Genomic DNA, 19,640 nt, shown 5'->3' on the forward strand with positions numbered 1-19,640 from the left:
TTGAGACCTGTTGTAAAAGCAGTGATTTCTTCTGTGAATCAGCACATTCTTTTATAAATGAAAGTTTAAAGTTTCTCACTAAATCGATCTTATACAATTGACTGGTTTGCTAACTACAGATGTGATGGGAATAGGGAAAAAATAAAATATGGGGGGAAAGGGGTCCGGGCCTCAGGAAGCCATGCTTTCTCAAGTAGCTGCTATAGTGGTTAAATCCTGTATGTCGTTTTTCTTAGTCACCTGTCTTAAGTTTCTAAGGCAGAGTGTTGTACGGAGAGGAATGACCCTTCAGAAGCAGGGGCCAGAGGCCAGGTTCTGGCGGGGAGGCCTCCCCAGCCTGCTCCACTGCCTTACGGGCTGTAGTGACACCAGCCAGTCAAACCCAGGGTGTGTGTGCGGAGCTGTGTAGTGGTCATTCAGTTGATCTACACTTGGAAGCCCGTATAATCTAAAAGAAAGCTGCCTGTATCCAGTCAAATTATTGAAGCCTTGATAGTCAATGTCCAGTGATGAGGGTTTGTTATCCAATAATGTCCTTTTGGTGATGGGGTGTTAATACATCTTCAGTGGGCCTTTAATCAGAGGCCAGGACTTGCTGGTGGTTCAGACTCTCCATGCTAAATACCCTGCGTAATACACTACTTTGCCCAGCACAAACACAGACACAGTGGTTATCCGTCATTTATGCAATTAACTAATTTCAAATGACTTTCTGCCCTTTGTGCTCCCACTTTATCAGGGGGCAGAAGTGAGTCTGTTCCCTTTAGAAAAGCTGTTCCAACATGTCCTTGAGGTGAACTGCTTTGGAATCTGAGGCCGGACATGCTAGTGGGAGGATTTGGGCTGAAAAGTGCATTTGTTTCTACTGCTGCTTGACCTTCGTTAATTTAGAGGCCCTGAGCCACGCCACTGACCAAGTCAGTCCGTGCCACTGCTGGCTTGGAAATGCTCAGCTCTGAAGGATACCTGCATGCTCGCGCTGGTCGGTCTCATCTTGAGAGTGTTGTCTTCAGTTTTAAAGACGAGCCCAGCAGAGCAGTGTTTTTCCTTGACCAAGGTTGGGTGGTCTACCTGGGCCCAGAGGAGTCTCCTCGGGTGAGCTAAGGACAAGGCAGGGTGTCCCACAAAGGGCAGTCTTGAGTGACTGACACATCCACTCTGTCCTCTGTAGTGAAGGGGGTAGGGGGATGTCAAGGATAGAACACAAGAAGGTAGCTTCAGTTACTCGAGGGGCCCAGGGCCGCAGCTCTGCAAAAATAAAGGTCTCGGATGCTTTTGGGTCACCGCTGGTACAACCAAAGGATGCCAGCCTTGTGCAGGTCCCTCCAGAGGGTGGCTTCCAGGGACAGGTCGTGGTTTGCGTAGAATATCAGTGGCTTCTTCATTCGATCGAAATAGTGGTCAGAAAATTTCTGGTAGTTGCTTGTGATGAATCCATAGGCGCTAACCTGGACAAGGACAGTTAGCATTTGAGTTAGCATTTGAGCTGCTGTGTGTAAAGGGCTTCCCTGGTGCTCAGATGGTAAAGAATGTGCCTGCAGTGTGGCCCCTGGAGGAGGGCATGGCAACCCACTCCAGTATTTCCTGGAGAATCCCCATGGACAGAGGTTCCTGGTGGGCTACAGTCCATGGGGTTGCAGAGTCGGACACGACTGAGCGACTAAGCGCAGTTTATAAAGTGGCAGGAACTTAGGCATAGCTGCCTTGTGTGGAGGTGAGGATAAACAACCGTTCTCACCCATGTTTTCATATCTGCACTGTGTTCTTTCTGCACATTTTCTCACCCAACTCTAAGTGTAGATGCTGCTGTTTTACAAATGGGGAAATGGGCTCAGAAAGATGACCAAAACGTGTGTCCCCAGTCACAAGCTAATAAGTAGTTGGGGTGGGTTTTGAACTCCGGTCTGTGACACCAAAGCCATGATCATTATGCTCAAGATGGAGGCAGAAAGCCCCTTACCTCCTGTTTCCTGTCTAATGGTGACTGCAGACAGGAGAGTCCTGTTTCAAACATGGAAAAAGGGGACCAGAGTCCATTGGTGCTTGGCCTCCAGCTCTTGTGCCTGGGTCAACACAGCCTTTCCCTGAAAACTGATTCTCAGCCTCTGTCTCTGCAGCTCGTGGGTACCACCCCAGCAAGAATTGGCTCATGGAGTGATTTCAGAGACTCCATGTGTGGAAGGCTGCCCACCTCAGTTTGAGAGTGTCCTCCCAAAACAGATGTCCCTACCCACTTTGGTTGAGATTTTGCTTTCACAAGAGCAGTTGGGTCGTATGTCCCTTAAACACCATGTGCAGCATCTGCCCTGGGGCAGAGGGTGAAAGGACAAGCCCAGGGCAAGGTGGCCCTGGGGAGGAAGGCAAGACGGTCTGAAGGCTGTCCCCGAAGGGACCGAGAGCACTTCCTCCACCCCATTCCCTAGACTAGGTGGCTCCTGCAGCTGGGGACCCTTCTGCCACGGGATGGAGGCCCGGAGTCCCAGGTCTGGGCTAGCAGGCCTCAGGTAGAGGGTCTCATGGATGGAAGAAGGGCCCATTCACACCAGCTCTGCTGCTGTGGGCTCCTGAAAGAGCAGGCCTCTTACCTGGTCACAGGTATGCAGAGCTGTCAGCAGCATGAGGGCCCCAGTACTAGGCATGTATAGGTCTCCAAATTTTGTGTTAATCAACTTTGATTTCAAAAACCTGGAAGCAAAAAGAAGCGTCAGAACTCAAAGACTCCGGAGGACTTCTTTGGTGTTCCAGTGGACATGGGTTCAATGCCTGGTCCAGGAAGATCCTACATGCTGAGGAGCAATTAAGCCCGTGTGCCTAGAGCCCACGCTCTGGAGTGGCCACCAAAATGAGAAGCCTGCACCCCACAGCGAAGAGCAGACCTTGTTCGCCACAACTAGAGAAAGCCCGTGCAGTAAAGAAAACCCAGGGCAGCCAAAAAACCCCAGGACTTTTGGTCTTGGACATTTGCTTGAGGGTTGTGCCATTACACCAACTCAGGCAGGTTGGGAAACGGCAAAATTTTCTGGCCCTTCTGCCCTCACCCATCTGCCATTTGGAGAAAGATGAATTATACACAAAAATCTTTGGTTGAAGTAACACCTTAGGTAACAAGCAGTGAGGAAGAGGAACAGGCCCTCCTGAAGAAACACAGGTGAGACCCTTCCCTCTCCCACTCTGGAAGCCTGAGTCCAGCCTAACTTGCTTCTCTCTGCAACACCCTCCCACACCACCACGTCTAGGGCATAGTTGGCGTAGTTATTTAACCTGACACCTAAATTTCACCTCCGGACTGGCCAAGCAGGAGCCACACATGAGGACAGAAGACACGCAGGTCCTGTGACTGGGCCGCTAGTGAGATGGTGCACACGTGTGCAAGCACACGTACACGCTTTCAGACACCCAGATGGTCCAAAAGTGAGGCCACAGTATGGTGACCACGAGCTTTGACCTCAGCCCTGGGTTCTCATCTAGGCCTTGCCAGGCAAATCACCTAGCCTCTCAGCCTGTTCTTCATCTGTTGAGTGGTCTTCAGTTTGCCTCCCAGACTCCCCTGCCACCTCTGGCCTGCTCTGGGTCTTGGGGTGCTAGCCTGGGGCTGCACGCAGTAGGTTTCCCAGCTGCAGCACCGTCACCACTTCAGGCTGGACAGATGTGCGTTGCAGGGGCTGCCCTGTGTCTTGTAGGTGGTTCAGCAGCATCCCTGGCCTCTGCCCACTAGGGGCACTCAGGTCGCCTAGTGACAACCAAAACTGTTCAGACAGGACGGTGGACCAGCCTCCTGCTGAGAACCACTGATGGGTGGGGTGGGGGTGGAGATCTGCAGGCAGGGGTTCCCCAGGGTCCTCCTGTGTGTGGGCCTGAACGCTGGCTTCCACTAGTCCCCATACAGCCCCACACTTACAGTCCCTCTATGCCCAGCCTAAGCCTTGGTGAACATTTTTGGTAAGTAAGCCTGTTGAGTTTCATGTCTACCTTGACTGATAGAACATCACCTCCATCAATGTATTTAACCTGGTGGCTCAGTGGTAAAGAATCCACCTGCCAATAACAGAAGACTTGGGTTCAGTCTGGGTCCAGAAGGTCCCCTGGAGAAGGAAATGGTAAGCAACTCCAGTCAGTATTCTTTGTGGGAGATGCCATGGACAGAGAAGCCTGGCGGGCTACCATCCATGGGGTTGCAAAGAATGGGACAGGACTGAGGAACTAAACAACAAGTAAATGAAGCAGTGTAAGTGCTGCGGGGCGGGGAGCAGGGGTGGCCACGGTGGTCCTCGGCACATGGCCCAGCTTTGGGTTTCATCTTCAGGGGATAAAGCCAGTGTTGCCGGAGAAGGCAGTGGTACCCCACTCCAGTATTCTTGCCTGGAAAATACCATGGACGGAGGAGCCTGGTGGGCTGCAGTGCATGGGGTCGCTAAAGAGTCAGAGGCGACTGAGCGACTTCACTTTCACTTTTCACTTTCATGCATTGGAGAAGGCAATGGCACCCCACTCCAGTGTTCTTGCCTGGAGAATCCCAGGGATGGTGGGCTGCCTTCTGTGGGGTCGCCCAGAGTCGGACACGACTGAAGCGACTTAGCAGCAGCAGCAGCAGCCGGTAGGTGTGGGGCGAATGGCGGGGGTGGGCAGGGGAGTTGCTCCCAGCACCACCCCTGCCCGCACCTACCTCTCTGTCAGGTAGCTGATGAAGTCTGGATGGAGTAGCTTGAATTTGCTGGCAGAGGAGTCCGGTCCAAAATAGGTCTGAGGCCTAGGACCCACGATAGAAGTGAACAGAGCGGCCCGAGGCGTCGTACGACGGGTTGTGGAGTGAGGAGAGGTGAAAGGCGCTGGGGCGGTGGCGGTGGATGGACCGGTAGGGGCGGGGCTGGGAGTAGTAGCGGGAGAAGGGGGTGTAGAAGGTGGCTGGGAGCACCGTGGGCACCACGTGCGGCTTCCCGCCCACCAGGACGTCGGTGGGCAGGGTGTAGGAGAGGGAGGAGGGGGGCGTGAACAGGGCGGGGGGAGATGGGTAGGAGCGGCTGACCTGGGGGAGGTGCGGAGGGGGCGGGAGGAGAGGAAAGTACAGGGAGTCAGGGGGCTTGCGCGGGCGGTCCCGGGCCCGGCAGGGGAAGGAGCAGGGGAAGCACTGGTTCTGCGGGAGGGGCGAAGTAGGAGGCTGGAAGAAGGGGGCCTCTTTCATGAAGCGGGGCACGTAGGGGGCGATGTAGGACGGGATGCCCCGGATGGGCCCGAGCCCGAGCCCGAGCCCGATGTAGGAGGCCGAGGGCGCGGGGCTGTGGGCGGGGGACTTGGCGCCAGGTATGGGGGGAGTTTGGGAAGAGTTTCGGGAGAGGGATTTCAAGCCAGATTGAGAGGGAGATTTGGAGGCAGGTGGAGTGGCATTTTGGGAAGATCCCCGAGGCTGGACATGAGGGCTGGGGGCCAGGGAGGAGGCCCGGGAAGAGGGCTGTGAGGCATTTGGGGTGGCAGGGTGAGAGGGGGCACGGGAAGACCCCCGGGTGGGGGACGGGGAAGGAGCTGAGCCGCCAGGGCTGGCGTAGGGCTGCTGGTTGGTATGGTTGGATCTGGACTGGGAGGGGGACTGGGCAGGGGATGGATTAGGGGAATTGGAGGGGGAGCTCATTGGTGTTGGGGAGGCTTAATGTCCACCCGATGTCTTTGAGCCAGCCCCCCCCAACCCCCAGGAGCCAGTCCCGTCTGGGTCGCAAAGCCCACCCCCAGGAGCGGCTGCCAGGCGATTGTTGGGTCATCAGCAGGTTGGGGCGGGGCACAGGGCGGGGCTGGCGCAGCCGGCCTGGCCCCCGAGGGCTTAACCCATAAGGACGCCTCAGAAGGTGCTCTTTGAGGGTGGGTGAGATGTACCGGGGCCAGCCAGCGAGACAGGAGGGCCGGTCCTTGCGGCCACAGGGGTTGGTGCAGATTTATGAGGACCCGACTCAGGGACAAGAAATTGTCTTCAGCACCACAGGGAGAAGGTTCAGATGAGGCCCGGACATGGTTCAAAAGAGCTGGACACGGGCCTGCTGCCCAGGAAGGTGGGGGAGGACAGACAGAGGGCCCTTTGTTCCCACTCTGCAGGACACTGGGCCCACGTCCCCTGCTCTCCCATTTCATGGGCAGTCTTGGGAGGGTGCCCGCCAAGGAGTGGCATGGGTCCTGGCCCTCACTCTTGGTCGCCAAACGCAATGCACTCAATGGGACAGCAGGGACAGCTGCGGACAGGCCGGCTGGGTGGCTGGGCAGGTTATGGGGACCGCAGCTGAAGCTGAGGGGCCAGGCCTGCCGGCCCCCATTCCAAAAGGAGCCCCTTGAACCTGCAGCCCACCTGGTCAGGAGGGTCCCTGGGGACCAGCAGCATTATCTGGGCTTTCCCGAGGGTAGGAAAAAAAGAAGAGTTTACTCTTCTAATGCTCTGGTGGATTCTTGGGACCTTTCTGGCCACCTTCAGCCACCTTTCCCAACTGACAGTGGACCCGGGAGCAGTACCATGCCCTATTTCCCTGCTTGGCTGCTCACCTGTCTCCTTTATCAGTGCCCTCGGGGACAGGCACACCCAGGATGGCGGATCTCAGCATCAGGTAGTCACGGATGTCCGAGGGGATGAAGATATAGCGCAGGTACTGTCGGGGCAACAGAGAAGCAGCCCTGGTGGGGACAAGACCATGGGGACTTCCTGCTCCGAGTGGACCGCCCTCCGCCCGGTCTGGCCCCTGCTGGGGCAGGAGCGTCTCCCTTCTGAGTCTGTATTTTCCACTTTCGGGTGCCCTGTTCTTTCAGGTTCCACTGAGGGTTTCAGCACTCAGACCCGCTGATACTCATCCCTTCAAGGAGCCGGGCTCAACTGTCATTCCCTTGAGTGTGGGCTGGACTGAGGGACTAAGAATTTTTCTAATGGATAAGAAAAAGTGGGAGTAAGGAAGCATGTGTGACCCCCTTGGAGAGGGGTTCATAAAAGACACTGGAGGAGCTTCCTTGCTCTCTGGGATCACTCGCTCTGGGTCAAGCTAGCTACCCCATCGGGGAGGCAGTGTATTAGCCTGCAGAAGTGCCCACATGGTGAGGGCTGTGAGGGAGCCATCTTCACCCTGGTCCAGGCGGGCCTTCTGATGACCGCGGCCCCTGTCAAGCCTGACTGTGACTACTGGGAGACCCTGAGCCAAAACCACTCCGATGAGGGACTTCTCTGGTCCACTGGTTAAAACTCCACCTTCCAACGCAGGAGCGCAGGTTCAATCCCTCGTCAGCAAACTAGGGTCCCACATGCTGCTGGTGTGTGTACGCTTAGTTGCTCAGTCGTGTCCAGCTCTTTGCAACCCCGTTGGACTGTAGCCCGCCAGGCTCCTCTGGCCATGGGATTTCCCAGGCAAGAATACTGGAGTGGGTTGCCATTTCTTTCTCCAGGGATTGAACCTGCATCTCCTGTGTCTCCTGAATTGCAAGTAGATTCTTTACTTGCTGAGTCATCTGGGAAGGGCATCCCTGATGGCCCAGACAGTAAAGAATCGGCCTGCAATGAGGGAGACCCAGCTTGGACTCTGGGTCAGGAAGATCCCTTGGAGAAGAGAAAGGCTACCCTCTGCAGTATTCTTGCCTGGAGAATTCCAAGGACAGAGGAGCCTGGTGGGGTACACCCCATGGGGTCGCAGAGAGTTGGACCACATGACTGAGCGACTAACACTTTCATGCTGCCAGAGGAGGCTGAAAAAAAGAAGTGGACAAAATCACTCTACTGAGCTGCTCCCAAATTCCTGAGTCATGAAAACGGCAAGATAAGCAGTACTTGTTGTTTACAGCTATGAGGTTTGGGGGTCATTTGTCATGCAGTTATGGAGAACTCATACAGGTTCTTCCCAGGTAGCACTAATGGTAATGCAGGAGACATAAGAGATGGGAGTTTGATCCCTGGTTCAGGAAGATCCCCTGGAGGCGGGCATGGCAACCCACTCTAGTATTCTTGCCTGGAGAATCCCATGGACAGAGGAGCCTGGAGGGCTACAGTACCTAGGGTTGCACAGAGTTGGACACAACTGAATCGACTTAGCACGCACACATACAGGTTCTGTGGCTACACCAGAAATGAAACTGTGCTATCTTGTTTCATCATGAGCTAAACGAGGCTTCAGAGCATGGATGCTGTGGCTTGGACACCCCTGACATCCCTGGTAAGAGGAGGAAGCTGCTGAAAACTCAAACCAGCCCTATCGAGCACCACAGCGCCCTTATCTTGGGACCTCCCCGCTGCATGTGGTAGCCAGCCTGCTCTAGAAGGGGAAAGAAAGTGAAAGTCGGTCCAGTCTTGTCTGCCTCTTTATGACCCCATAGACTATATGATCCATGGAATTCTGAATTCTCCAGGCTGGAATACTGGAGTGAGTAGCCTTTCCTTTCTCCAGTGGATCTTCCTGACCCGGGAATCGAAGTGGGGTCTCCTGCATCACAGGTGGATTCTTTACCAACTGAGCTCTCAGGGAAGCCCTCTAGAAGGGGAAGCATGGTGTTAGAGCAGCTGGGTGTGGCTGAAAGAGCCTGGAGGCAGCAGACAGACTCAGGTTCCAGTTCTCAGGGGCTGCTGTGCTGAGTGTGTGTGGGGTGGGAATGGAGGAGACACTCAGCAAATACCCTCTGGCTGGCTGTGTGCTGCTGAGCTCTGGGTCGGGGGGTAGCAGGGGTTTGAGTCGGGCTCCGCTGCCACTCTGCTGAACGAAGGGGCCCTGAGCCTTAGTGCCCTCACCAGTAAGAGGGGGCTGACGTGGCCTCTGTAAAGTGCCTGGCACTCCATAAGCCTTCAGTAAATATTAGTCATTCACGCTCCACTCCAGAGCTTTCCTGGTCCTGAGCCACAGGGTGCCCCATTACACAGGCCCTAGATCCTGGCGTACAACCTGTCCATCCGCTGGGCCGGGGCTTGGGAGCCCCGTGGCCCGCCCCACGGTGTGATGTGGGGCGGACAGGAAACAGCAGCGCTGGCTGTCAGGGACCATGGTGCCTGTCGGAGCCTCACCTGTCCCTGCGGCACAGAGGTGAAGCCCACGTTCGAGTAGGAGATGAGGGAGTTCTTCATTGTGTTCACAGTGAAACCGTAGAAGGAGATCTTGGTGCCCACGTCATTCTCGAAGCCTTTGATCACCGCACCGTTGAGTCTGGTCCAAACAGAGGCTCATCAGCCTGCTTGGTGGCTACACGGTACTGTATGTTGACTTCCATCCCCAGGCTTCTGGCACTCCCTCTACCCACGGCAGCCCCAGTGCCCGGTCGCCAGCCCCATCCTGACAGCCGGGCACCTGAAGGGATGCCCTGTGAAAAGGGCGAAGCCAGCCCTGGCAGCTCCTTCCTCCCGGGTCCCCTGGGTTGACCACAGCCTCGCACATCTTCAGGGTCTGTCTGCCTAACGCCCTTGTCCACGCCTGTCCTCCCATCACAACTGCTGAGTTGCCTGAGGCCACTGCTGCTCCATTAGCCCACGCCCTCACCTATGATGCTCCCCTCAGGGGGCCTGGCTGGGGACCAGCTCTCCACCCAGCTCCTCTCCTGCTTCCTCCCTGGCCCCTGGCCCACATACCTGAATACGTAGTCATGGGCATCGATGTTCTGACCCTGGCGGGAGCCATTCAGAATACCTCCGTTACCCACCACGGCACACCGGATGCAGCCAGGAAGCAGCTTCCGGGAGACGGCGAACAGCCTGGTGCTCTCCGAGCCGTTCAGGAGACTGAGGGTGGAGGTGATGGCTGTGGGACAAGGTGGAGTGCTGTGAGGGGCACTGGGGCCTTCCCGAGATTCTTCCTGGCACCCGCACCTGCCTGAGGCCTGACACCAGGCCCCTCTCAAGAGGCACAGAGGGTGGAGGACAGGGAAACGTCCGTGGGAGCAGGACGCCTGCAAAGAGGGTGGTGGGGTGGGAGGGTTGGCTGTGGCCCCAGTCATCTTGAGAACTCAGATAACCAGTCCTCCCAAGACTTTGCTTATTCCAAAAGGAAATAATTTGGGGCCTGCGGAGGTAGCGTGAGGGGCCGACTTAAAGTGGAAGGGGCTCTGGGTGGTCTCTCCCAGCAGCAGCCATCATTGGGCTGTTTGAGGGCTCACAACTGCTATCCTCGGCCACCTTTGGACACTGGCCATCTTTCATGCCAGGGCCCAGCAGGGCAAGAGCTGCTGGTAGCGGGGGTCAGGTGGGGCAGTAGCCAGGCCCCTCTCCTTGACCCTTGTAGAGGGTGCTTGTAGAGGCAGGGAGTCTCATAGCAGTGGAGGTGAGCCTTGAAGCCTGCCTGGGAGGAAGTGAGGAGAGAGGGGCACCGTGGTCCCAAAGCAGGAGGAATGGACTAGTTAGGGCCAGAGGGCTGCAGGTTACCTTGGTGGGAGAGCCTCTGCCAGCCGTAGGGGGCTTTGTGCTGGCTCAGGCTGTCCCAGAGCTGCGGGGTGAAGAGGTCCCCCGACAGCAGCACTGGAGTGGAGAGGTTAAACAGATTCCGGAAGCGAGGGTGCCGCTGAATGGCGAGAGAAAGTGGATGTCGACAGAGCAGGTTCTGTGGGTGACAAGATAAGAGGGCTGTTTCTTTTTTTAATTTACTTATTTGGCCGCCTTGGGTCTTAGTTGCATCATGTAGGATCTTCGTGGTCAGGCCTCTCTAGGTGTGGCATGCGAGCTCTCCAGTGGCACTGTGGGCCTAGCTGCCCTGAGGTACGTGGGAATCCCACTTCCCCAGCCAGGAATGGAACCCACGTGCCCTACACTGCCAGGCGGATTCTTCACCACTGGACCCCAGTGTTAGTCGCTCAGTTCTGTCCCACTCTTTGTGACCCCATGGACTGTAGCCTGCCAGGTTCCTCTATCCATGGGATTCTCCAGGCAAGAATACTGGAGTGGTTGCCATTTCCTTCTCCTGGGTGGGATCTTCCCACACCCAGGGATCAAACTCACCAGGGAAGCCCAAGGACCCCCAGGGAAGTCCCCGAGGGCTGTTCTGGAAGGTAGGATGGGTAGGAACCTTCCAGGGAGCCCGCATACCCCATAAGAGGGCTGGGAGGGAAGTGCTGCCCTTCCCCTCTCCAGACTTGGGCCACCCCCTAGATGTGCCAGCCAAGCTGGCCTGTACGCAGTGGCCTGGTGGGGGTCAGAGAGCTTTCTGGATTTACCCTGCCCAGCCCTTCTCCCTGGATGCCACGTCTCTGGGGCCTGACGGCTCTGGCGGGAACTTGAGGGCACTTTCCCACAAATGGGTAAGAGCTGCCTGCCCTGTATTGGAGGAGGTCCACCCCAGGCCTTGGAATCCATCAGCCTGGGTCCAAACCCTTGCCCTGGCCGTCCTTGCTGCAGTAGGGTTCACATGGAAAGGGCTACTGGGAAGATCTGTGATGTCTTTGACCAGCCGGTGCCTATCTTGAGTTGAATAATGTCCTCTCTCCCAATTCATGTCTGCCCCAAACCTCAGAATGTGACCTTATTTGGAAAGAGGGTCTTTGCAGATGTAATCAGTAAGGTGAGGTTATACTGTAAGGTGGCTCAGCAGTAAAGGATCCGCCTGCAATGCAAAAAGGTGAAGGAGACGTGGGTTTGATCCTTGTGTTGGGAAGATCCCCTGGAGGAGGGCTAGGCAACACACTCCAGCCTGGAGAATCCCATGGACAGAGGAGCCTGGTTGGCTACAGTCCATAGGGTTGCAAAGCGTCAGACATGACTGAAGTGACTGAGCCACACACATAAATGGAGTATAACTTCTAATGTACTAAGGTGAGCCCTAAATTCAATGACTGGTATCCTTATAAGAAGGCATGTGCTAGGCTTCCCGTGGTGGCTCAGGGGTAAAGAATCCACCTGCCAGTGCAGGAGACATGGATTTGATCCCTGATCCGGGAAGATCCCACATGCCGTGGAGCAATGAAGTCTGTGCTCCACAACTATTGAGCCTGTGCTCTAGAGCCCGGCAGCCACAACTACGGAGCCCATGGGCCGCAATGGCTGAAGTGTGTACGCCCTAGAGCCTGTGTTCTAACTCAAAAGAAGCCACCGCAATGAGAAGCCCGTGCACCGCAGCTAGAGAGTAGCCCTCACTCACCACCACTAGAGGAGGGCCCACGCAGCAACGAAGACGTTGCACGGCCAAAAATAAATAAACAAAAATAAAATCATACAAAGAAGGCATGTACTGATGGCGGGGGTGGGGGGCAGAGAGTTAAGTGATGAAGCTGCAAGCCGGGGGACAGCTGGAGCCCCCATAAGCTGGAAGAGGCCAGGAGAGATTCTTCCCTAGAGACTCCGAGGGCGGCTGGCCCTGCTGGATACCTGACTTCAGACTTCTGGCCTCTAGAACTGTGAGAGACTCCATTTCTCTTGTTTTAAGGCTCCCAAGTTGGTGGTCATTGGTGCCAGCAGCAAAGGAAGCCTTGCAGGGGCCTCCGCACACAGCGGCCTTGAAGGAGAGCACGTGTACCAGACAGGCCCCAGCCCCCCTCTGCCTGCAGACCCCCGTTTCAGATTCCTGAGCAGCCCCGGCCTGGTTGGGGCTATTCTTCCACTGAAGGGGGTCTTGGTTAAGATGTTGGTTTAATCAAAGGACAACGTGAGAAAGAGTACAGTCATTTCTGCTGTTATGTGACATACGAATGCCTAAAAACCATTGTGCAGAACTGCAACCCAAACCACAGGGCTTTTGGGAAAAGGGACTACTAGCAGCAGAAACTCAAAAAACTTGATCAGTGATGCATAAAATGAAGATAGAAGCAGTTTTACACACATTCACTGGTTAGGAAACATCTAGAAAAGTGAAAATGTTAGTCGCTCAGTTGTGTCCTATTCTTTGCAACCCCATGGACTGTAGCCCACCAGGCTCCTCTGTTCATGGGATTCTCCAGGCAAGAATACTGGAGTGGGTAGCCATTCCCTTCTCCAGGGGATCGTCCCGACCCAGGGATCAAACCCAGGTCTCCTGCATTGCAGTCAGATTCTTTACTGTCTGAGTCACCAGAGAAGCCCAAGAAATATATAAGTAGTTCTCAAAATATGGCACTTGACCTTGGAAAAGAACTGACACATTCTTGGGGATGTGGGCTTCGGAAGGGTGGCAGTTTGGGAGTTATCGTGAAGTGGTGGGAAGCCGGTTATAAAACATGCGATGAAGCAGATGGCTGTCTGAAGTGTGCATGTGCGTGCCTTTTGGGTATTCCTACATGATTCCCTTTGGTGCAGTATGGTTTTCTGCATTTACCAGTGTTCTGGCTGACAAAATCACTGATAAACACACATGAAATTTGGGTTCTGCTCAACTTGTTTTACTCCCACAGCAATCTTTATGGACCAAATTCATGCTTTAAAAGCAAGCATTAAGCTGAACTGACTACATCAGTTTCACTACTCTTCAGTTCATCATAGGGATGTTTTCCAGGGTCTCCACTACAAGGCTCCAAGAGAAAAATCTTCAGGGCATTCTTTATAAGGCTCCAAGAGAAAAATCTTCAGGTCTCCGTATCCAGAAAGGCTGCACTTTGCTTGGGCAGCTGGCTTGCTTTTATCTCATGGACAGGGTGGCAAGCTTTCCTTCTTTGTTGTTGTCACAGGGAAGCTCAGAGCCCATCTCTGACACCCTCTGGCATATTTTTCATGCACTTATCTGACATTGTCTAACTTTCTTACCTTTATTTTTCCTTTACCTACTTCTTCATTTTATTCTTTTTTTCCCCCCACATCATATATATCCAAAAGACAAAAGCTCAAATCTTTTTGTTTTTAAACCAGGTGAGGAAATATGTCGATTAGCATCAAGTAGGAGAAGGCAATGGCACCCTGCTCCAGTACTCTTGCCTGGAAAATCCCATGGGTGGAGGAGCCTGGAAGGCTGAAGTCCATAGAGTTGCTGAGGGTCGGACACGACTGAGCGACTTCACTTTCACTTTTCACTTTCCTGCATTGGAGAAGGAAATGGCAACCCACTCCAGTGTTCTTTCCTGGAGAATCCCAGGGATGGGGGAACCTGGTGGGCTGCCGTCTATGGGATCGCACAGAGTTGGACACGACTGAAGCGGCTTAGCAGCAGCAGCAGCTCAAGGTGAAAGGACTTTAGGAAAAGTAAAGATGACCTGGCCAAGTGCTTTAAGACGCTTGAGGCCTTTCTTTAGCCAGTCGGCCAAGTGTCCACCTGACTTCTGTTCTTGGGGTGGGGGGTGGGGTGGGGGTGGGGTTTCCATCACCTGCCAGGGGGAGCTCACTCTGCTGCTTACAGCTTTGCAGTCACTCAGTCTTGCATGTGGTGAGATCTTGCCCCCATGAGACCTCAGTTAACAAGTTCCAGTGTCTTGGGCATGAAAAACAACTCTTAAACCGGGATCAGGCCAGAACTACACAGTCATCATCCCGCTTGAGTGCAGCCTGCAGAGAGGGTGAGGGCATGTTGCTCGGGAGTTCAGAGCCAGCCCGGGGGTCCAAGAGAGGCCTGAATCCCTGTGCCACCTCTTTTCCACGGGTAACCTGAGCAGGGTATCTCTGTGCCTCACTGTAAAAGCTGCCTCCCAACCTTGCCGACAGGTTTAAGTGAGAGAACGCAGGTAAAGTGCTTGAGATGGCCTGTCAGACCACGGTCACTGCGCTCTGTGACAGAGCAGGGGAGTCCCCTGGGCTTGGTGTTTACTTCATGGTACACAGTTTAAAGGGATTCTCAGGTGGTGCTAGTGGTAAAGAACCCTCTTGCCAATGCAGGAGACGTAAGAGATGCGGGTTTGATCCCTGGGTCTGGAAGATTCCCTGGAGGAGGGCATGGCAACCCACTCCAGTATTCTTGCCTGGAGAATCCCTTGGACAGAGGGCTACAGTACATAGGGTTGCAAACAGTCGGACACGACTGAAGTGACTTAGCACGCATGCATGCTAACAGTTTAAATGTGAGTTTTACAGTAAAAAGACATTTTGAGGTGTAGAATGTAAAAGAGAACTTTTAAAGATAAATCAAGATGTGCAAGACTTTTCTGCTGGTTATACCCCAGGGAGTAAAGATGGAGCCATGTTTCTCTGCTGTTGGGGTGCAGGGACCTCAGTGGTCAGGTCTGAAGAGCGCTGGCTGGCCCCTCAGTTCTGTGCTCCATTCTCTGGGTGGGGAGGGGAATGTAGGGGGGGTGGGAGGAGAGGAGGGAGGGGGTTTCCAGAGAGCTCCCACCCAGCAGGCTCGTAAGAATGTTCTCATTCTGATTTTTCTTTCCCCTTGTACCCCGCCACAGGGTAGCCCGCCACTGTACCTTTCGTGTCCTAGGATTTGGTGCCTTGGGTCCAAAGAAAGCTTGAGACAATGACGTGGTGTTCCTGGGGGAGAAGGCGGAAGTAAAGCTGGGGTCTGACCTGCCCCCGGAGCGTGCTCGTCTGGTAACTCTAGAGGCTGATCGTCCATCAGGGTCTGATTTTTTTATTTTTTTCCCCTATGCTCTGATTCTTGCTCATCTCTTTCTCTTTGGGCACAAAATAGTATCACCTTATTATGTTCTGCCTAGCCCCTTGGCAAGTGGCTGAAATGTGGAATGTATGGGAACAGTGAGATGGTGGTTAAGAGATGAAAATATAAAATAGGAAAGATTGCCAGCAGCCTGGGCTCATGACCATCTAAGCGATCTCCCTGTTAAGGCCTCCAAAACAGGTGTTAGATCCCGGGTGCCCTGGGCCCCCTTCACCTGGCGAAAGGGGTGGGGCCAAAGCCCGACTCCGTGGGTTTGGGTTCCAGGATCTCTGGAAGCCACTGAACTTCTCAGAAGCTCAGTGTCTGTGTCTGTTCAGCAGGGATGATCATGCAGGTACGCAGATGGTCAGATTGAGACAGGCTGGGGCCTGGGACCCTTTGCTGCAGTGCTTGCGCTTGGACAAACGTCTCCTCGAGCAACAAAATGCAAAGTAAACTACAAGGGACTAAAGTAGCTGAGTACATGCGGCGGCTGGGGCAAATTATGAACAAAAGAGATACAGAAAGACCAACATCTGAGCAGAAGCAGGTATGCACATTGACCCTGCACGTGGCACCACTAAGGGGGTGGGCAGGCCACCTAAGCCACCTCTCTGGCCTGACCCCCTGGACCCATCCCTACTGTCATCCTGTAGAAGGAACCAACTCACCGAGCCCCGCCCCACCCCCAGGGAGCAAGCAAGAAAAATTGGCATTGGGTTTCCTTCCTGTTGCCGCCTGCAGGGGCCCCAGTAAAGCCCTGCCTGCATTCTTGTCGGGAGCCTTCAAACAGAGTCTGCGTTATCTATTGTAAGAAGTGTCTTCTAAATATTAGCTATTGTTACCTAAAGGGCAAAGGGAAGGGACCCTGTGACAGCCTCAACGACACTGACCCTTCTGGAGGGAGGTAAGGGTCTAGGTTACTGCCCTACACCCACCTGCCAGGTGCTAGGTGGTCCCTGCACCAGTGTGTGTGTGTGTGTGTGGCACGCACACGCTTAGTTGTGCCTGACTCTTTGCGGCCCTATGGACTGTAGGTAGCATATCAGGCTCCTCTGTCCATGGGATTTTCCAGGCAAGAATACTGGAGTGGGTTGCCATTTCCTCCTCCAGGGAATCTTCCTGACCCAGGAATCAAACCCGCAGCTCCTACAATAGCAGTAACTTTCTTTACCACTGAGCCACCTGGGCAGAGGGCAAACAGGAAGGAACAGGAGCCCCTATCCATTCAAGAGGGTGGTCAGGCTACTCCCAGACTCCTCCCACCTCCCCTACAACCCTGAGGGAGCAGGTGGGGAGGATCTGAGGTCAGCAGTTTCGAAGGAAACAAAGGCTTCCAGTGACTTGCTTCTAGGCACCAAGACCGTTTGAGCCACAAGGGCGTCTGGACCCACCTGCCTTCAAGGTTGTGAAAGACTTTGGAAGAGCAGGCCAGAAAAAGCAGGGCGATCCTTTCCTCCATTCAACCCAGATGAGCCAACCACAAAACCCTGTAGCTCCTCTCAGAGGAGGAACTGGGACCGTGGTGCTCAGCCCAGGTGGCCTTCAGGAACCCCCAGGGAACTTTTGAAAAACACCAGAATTCTGATCAGATGGTTCTGGGTCTCCAGTGATTCAACCCCCCTCCCCCCACTGTCATCCCTTCCTCCCCAGTGATTCTAACATGCAGCCAGGCTTGGAATCTGACAGAGGAACTGCTGAATGGGTGGAATAGAAACAGGAGGGAGCCCTGAATTGCTCAGGTCTCAGGAAGGCCAGCTCCTCTCCAGAGCAACCCTTCTGCTCAAGAGACTCCCCCGGCAACCCCCACCCCCGGAATCCAAAGGCTTTTAGACACCACCGTGGGAATAAGGCTTCTCCAAAGGCTCAGCGGTAAATGCAGAAGACAATGGGTTTGGTCAGGAAGATCCCCTGGAGGAGGAAATGGCAACCCACTCTAAAACAAGTCTAGAAATCCCAAGCCCGGGAACTACTGATTGGACCTATTCCACCCTCTAACCTGCAAGGAGAGCCTCATCTCCCATCTCCGGTGTGCCAGGCCTGGTCCCAGCATTCGGCTTCCCCTGAACTCCCCACCGTAGCCCGGGAGGGCTGCTTTTGATCCCCAGGTGAGGGGGGGTCACATAGCTTGCTTGCCCTGCTCAGATTTCCATCCCACCTGCCCCTCTGCTTGTCCAGCTCCTAATGAGGCTGAGTCTGGACTTGGCCCCTGGAGTTTAGCTAAAATGCAAACATCACCAAAACATCAAGGATATGGACAGGTCGTACTAGATTTTTAAAACATGAAAGGTCTTTTAAAAAAGCTTTGTTGAGGTATAATGGATGTTCAGTCAACCTCATATTTATAGTGGTATTAGTTACTTTTGAAGGATGTTCAAATAAATGTGTTTCAAAACATCTTTACAGAAAACTGATACGGATCTCCTTTCTTAATACCCTCAGTCCTTTTCCTTATGCAATGTCTGACTCCAAGGAGGCAAAGTTAACTTCAGGTGTTGCCAGCTAGAACACCTTTGGTTCTAAAGGGAGGGGACACGTAATAAATGGCAAGCGTGTTTCATATTGTTTTGTAACACTGGGTGCCCTTTGACTTTGTTTCCTGAATGTTTTTGGTTTTGTGTTTTAGTCGCGAAGTCCTGTCTGAGTGTCTGACTCTTTGGCGATTCCATGGACTATAGCCTGCCAGGCTCCTCTGTCCTTGGGATTTCCCAGGCAAGGGTACTGGAGTGGGTTGCCATTTCCTTCTCCAGGGGATCTTCCTGACCCAGGGATTGAACCTGGGTCTCCTGCTTGGCAGGCAGATTCTCTACCACTGAGCCACCTGGAGAGCCCCATTCCTGAGAGCAGACACTAATTCTGACTTCATTCCCTTTAGTGAGGACTGTGTGGGTGGAAAAGCACTGGGAAGGGAAAGCCAGGGCCCAGAGGCCTCTGCAGCAGGCTGTAGGTACCCGTGGGGCCTCACAAATCCAAACGTTGGGCACAGCTCGGTCCACCTTCCAGAAGTAAAGCTAAATCCCTTTTAAGATTTCTTCAGTAACTGGAACCGTGACCTACCAAAGGCAGGCTCTCAGGTTTCTCCTCCTGGGGCACCAAATGAAAGGAAGGTGCTCAGGGTCAGCGAGAGGGAGAGGAGCGCAGCAGGAGCAGCTCAGGGAGGGAAACTTGGATGGAGCCCAAGGTGGGCCGCGGTCCACCTCTTCACCGGATCGCGCCCGGACGGGGCTTATCAAAATAAACAACGAACACAGCGGGAGGAGAGAAGCGAGCCGGGCGCGGGGAGGGCAGGGACCACAGCGAGCCGGAGAGGCGCGACCTGCCGCCGCCGGGCTGAGGAGCCGCGCGCAACGCTGGATCTGGGAGACTTGGGTCCCTGCCCCCAAAGTAGAATCTGAGAAATGTGAGGTTAGCGAGGCACAATCCGTGGAAAGCCGGGACTGATTTTATCTGAATCCGATGTCCAAGCCAAAGTAGGACAAATGAAAGGGTTTCTAATCAGGGCCGGAGGGAAGTCAGCAGAAAGCTGTTGGGAGTGGATCTCCGGTGAGCAAGGGGCGAAGTTCCTCTTGGATACAGCAGCAGCTGTGGGACCCCCGGCAGCACGAGTTTAACGCCGGGGTGGAGGCTCTGGATACAAAGGGCCGCAGCCCGAGTCCCCGCGTCCCCTGCACCCTCCGGACAGGTCCCGCGCGGCAGCTCCTACCTGGCTCCGGTTTGGGGCCCCAGGTGCAACTCCACCGCCGAGGAGTACAGGGCGACCAGGATCCCGGAGCAGACAGCCGCGAGCAGGAGCAGCGGCCAGAAGAGCCGGCCACGCTGGAGCCCCATGCAGCCTTGGCCCGAGGGCGTCCCGTCGGCAGCCGACCCGGGCGGAAAGGAGAGGCCAGGGTGCGCCGGGCTCGACTCCCGGAGTCGGCCGTCCGGCCCCGCCCGGCCCCGCCTCCCCCCCCCCGCCTTTCTCCCTCTGTCGGCTCCCGGCCTCCGGACGCCGCCGCACCCTTGGGGGCTGCGCGGCGGGTCCCGGAGGCGAGAGTGTCGCGCCGGCACCCAGAGCTGCCCGCGCCTCTTAGGCGCTACCCTCTGTCCTCCGGACTTGGACGGCCCAGCCCAGAGACGCCGCGAGCCGGTGTTGGGCAGGGCGCTTCCCGGTACCGACAAGGGCGTGCGTGCGCGCGGTCCGGGGACTCTGTGGGGCCGCGGGGCGTGGGGAGACGCCGCCACCTGCCGCCT

General features: G+C 55.0%; 2 protein-coding genes across 2 annotated transcripts; both read right to left on the reverse strand.

Annotated features, from left to right (window-relative positions):
* Positions 1-110: 110 nt before the first annotated feature.
* On the reverse strand, positions 111-19,345 carry ST6GALNAC2 (ST6 N-acetylgalactosaminide alpha-2,6-sialyltransferase 2). Its single transcript, XM_055575217.1, has 9 exons — positions 19,114-19,345; positions 15,220-15,283; positions 10,349-10,523; positions 9,560-9,728; positions 9,002-9,140; positions 6,517-6,620; positions 4,664-4,747; positions 2,586-2,685; positions 111-1,448 (listed from the first exon to the last, which is right to left on the reverse strand). Exons 1-9 carry the CDS (start codon positions 19,236-19,238, stop codon positions 1,281-1,283), a joined length of 1,128 nt encoding a protein of 375 aa, XP_055431192.1. The 5' UTR covers positions 19,239-19,345; the 3' UTR covers positions 111-1,280.
* LOC129648670 (uncharacterized) lies at positions 4,748-5,623 on the reverse strand. Its single transcript, XM_055575218.1, has one exon. It carries the CDS (start codon positions 5,621-5,623, stop codon positions 4,748-4,750), a length of 876 nt encoding a protein of 291 aa, XP_055431193.1.
* Positions 19,346-19,640: the final 295 nt, after the last annotated feature.

The sequence above is a fragment of the Bubalus kerabau genome, chromosome 4 (assembly GCF_029407905.1).
Source record: "Bubalus kerabau isolate K-KA32 ecotype Philippines breed swamp buffalo chromosome 4, PCC_UOA_SB_1v2, whole genome shotgun sequence".
NCBI lineage: Eukaryota > Metazoa > Chordata > Mammalia > Artiodactyla > Bovidae > Bubalus > Bubalus kerabau.

What these genes read in the sequence shown, in the direction of transcription:
- LOC129648670 (XM_055575218.1), bottom strand. Translation starts at nt 5,623, where the DNA reads ATGAGCTCCCCCTCCAATTCCCCTAATCCATCCCCTGCCCAGTCCCCC.
- ST6GALNAC2 (XM_055575217.1), bottom strand. Translation starts at nt 19,238, where the DNA reads ATGGGGCTCCAGCGTGGCCGGCTCTTCTGGCCGCTGCTCCTGCTCGCG. An exon ending in GGGCCCCAAACCGGAGCCAG is followed by an intron (nt 15,284 to 19,113) that starts GTAGGAGCTGCC and finishes CTTCTCCCCCAG; the next exon opens with GAACACCACGTCATTGTCTC. An exon ending in GCAGAGGCTCTCCCACCAAG is followed by an intron (nt 9,729 to 10,348) that starts GTAACCTGCAGC and finishes CTTGTCCCACAG; the next exon opens with CCATCACCTCCACCCTCAGT.